This window comes from Scylla paramamosain, chromosome 39 (genome assembly GCF_035594125.1).
Source record: "Scylla paramamosain isolate STU-SP2022 chromosome 39, ASM3559412v1, whole genome shotgun sequence".
In the NCBI taxonomy this organism is placed as follows: Eukaryota; Metazoa; Arthropoda; class Malacostraca; order Decapoda; family Portunidae; genus Scylla; species Scylla paramamosain.
In genome coordinates this window covers 14,879,882-14,882,381 of record NC_087189.1, presented here as the reverse complement: position 1 = coordinate 14,882,381, position 2,500 = coordinate 14,879,882, and the positions used below count along the sequence as shown (strand labels likewise).

Here is a 2,500-nt window from a genome sequence, read left to right as displayed (position 1 = left end):
TATTGTCTATCTTTCTATTCATGTCAGTCAATGAATTCGTCGGTTAATCTGTTTATTTATTTATCTATCAGTAATTTTGCTTCTCTACATATCCTTCTATTTACACATCATATAATTTTGCTTCTCTACATATCCTTCTATTTACTACTCTACTAATATATTTGTCCTTATGATATTTACATCCACATCACTTCATCAATTCTCAATCCTCTTGCCAACCCAGCCGTCCATCCACCTAGCCTTTGAGTGCTCCTCCACATCCACCCATCAATTCTCCATCCACTCATCCATCATTCAAGACACTTATGCTGCTATTTCGAATGATACTTTTGACCTTTCGTTTGGGACTGACTCTCAAATGACTTTTTTTTTTCGTTCGTTTTGTTGTCCTTAGTCGATGCCCTTCTTACATAATAATAATAATAATAATAATAATAATAAAATACATAGATAAAAAAAACACATCCATTCATCCATCCATCCATTGACATACCCTTTGCGTGTTCTGTGTCTGGATGAGTGAGGCGCCCTTGTACCAGGAGATGACTGGCTGGGGTCGTGACCCTCTGGCTGTGCAGGAGAGGTCGAGGAGGTCACCGGCGCGCACTGACCCCCCCACGGCAGCCCCTGTGATCTCCACGGTCAAGGGGCGTACTGCAGGGGAAGGCGGGAAAGAGGTTCAGATCCTATTGACAAGAGGTTTCGATTCTATTAAAGGGGATTCGAGTAAATGCAAGGGTGTTAGAATGAGAGAAAGTGTGTTATTGTAAACCATAGCGTGTAAGAGTAAGTATGAAGAGTGTTGCTGTCATAAGAAGGGTGTTGCATTCTATTAAAGAGGATTCCAGTAGATGCAAGGCTGTTAGAATGAGGAAAAAGGATCTTAGAGTCATAGGAAGGGTGTTTAGAGCAAGAAAATGATGATAGAGCAAGGAAAATGTTGTTAGAAGAGGAATAAAGGCTTGAAATGTGCGCAAAAGGACTTTAGATGAGGATAAGAAGAGATTGGAATGAGGGAAGGAGAAAATAGAAGGTGTAACTAGAGATTGGAAACAGAAGGAAAGGGAAGTGAAGGAATGATGGGGGAAAGGAGAACTAGACAAAGAAAGAGGGGAGATGAAGGGGAAGGAAGGAATGGGGAGCAAAGAAGGAATGGAGAAAGAAAAGGCGATGGTAAAGAGTGAAAGAAAAACTGAACGAAATGATAAATAAGCGGAAAGAATAAAGGAGGGAGAGACAAGATAAAGAGGGAAAAGAGCGAAGGGAAATAGGGAAAATGGGAAACGAGAGAAGGAAAATAGGAAAAAATGAATAAGGAACAGAAAAAAATATGAACTGATAAATTTGGGAAAAGAACAAAGGGAAGACACAAAATACAGAAGCAAAAGAGGGAAGGAAAAATAAGGAAAAAGGAAAAGGGAAAAGAGAAAAATAAAACTGATAGATTTAGGAAAAGAACAAAAGAAGAGACAAAATAGAGAGAGAAAAGAGGGGAAGGAAAAAATAAGGAAAGAACAAAAGAAGAGACAAAATAGAGAGAGAAAAGAGGGGAAGGAAAAATAAGGAAAAGAAAAAGGGAGAAGAAAAGAAATAATGAAATATACATATATGGAAGAAAAAACAAAGGGAGGGGGAAACAAGAGGAGGAAGGAAAAGATGGAAGGAAAAATATGAAAAAAAATAGGAAGGAAAGCGAAGGTGGATGACATAGGGTTCAGAAAAACAGGTGAGAACAACAGGTATTAAAGTCTAATTAGCAAGGTTAATTAGTTATAAATATTCACACATACACCATCATCATCAACACGAAAAATTACCACCACCATCACCACCACCATCATTATTGCCAACACAAATATTTACCCCTTCAACACACCACCATCACCACCACTACAACAAAATCACTACTACCAATACAAACATTTGCAACTCACCACACCACCATCACCCCTACAAAAATGCCCTTCATCACACTATCACCACCACTATTACCAACACAAACCTATACCCCCTTCACCACCACTATCAACACCACAACACTTACGGTACATATCTATGGTAACTTTGGTGGTGGTGACTGCTACGGGGGCGGTGGCGGCCTTGCAGGTGAGTACGGAGTGGGCGTGGGCGCGAGTCAGTGGGTTGATAATGAGAGTGTTAGATACCACGGACCCGCTCCCGCCTTCGCTTCCGCCCGCTGAACTGCTGAAGGAGTCATCAATGATAGACTCTGATAGCCACCACGACACCTTGGGCTGAGGGCGACCTGCGGGAGAGAGGGAGAGGGAGGGAGCGTGAGTGAGTGTGACTGAAGGAAAGAAATGTTGATTGACTGATTGGGAAAAAAATAACAATTATGATGTTTCAGGCTCGGGACGATCTAAGAGTAAGAGAGAGAGGGAGAGGGAGAGGGAGAGGGAGGGAGAGGGAGAGTGTTAAGTTAAATGAGAGAAGGAAGAAGAGAAATATTGATTGAATGATTGTTAATTGAGTGAGAGAG

General features: G+C 41.1%; 1 protein-coding gene across 5 annotated transcripts in view; it reads right to left on the bottom strand.

Moving 5' to 3' along the window:
- Nucleotides 1-2,500, bottom strand: part of LOC135092280 (hemicentin-2-like) — a 261,861-nt gene that overhangs the window by 56,007 nt on the left and 203,354 nt on the right. For all 5 annotated transcript variants that reach the window (XM_063990731.1, XM_063990732.1, XM_063990733.1 and 2 more), the window contains 2 exons: nucleotides 2,045-2,266; nucleotides 494-654 (listed from right to left, as the gene is read on the bottom strand). In XM_063990731.1, coding sequence (XP_063846801.1) covers nucleotides 494-654; nucleotides 2,045-2,266 — 383 coding nt within the window. The remainder of the gene's footprint in view (nucleotides 1-493; nucleotides 655-2,044; nucleotides 2,267-2,500) is intronic.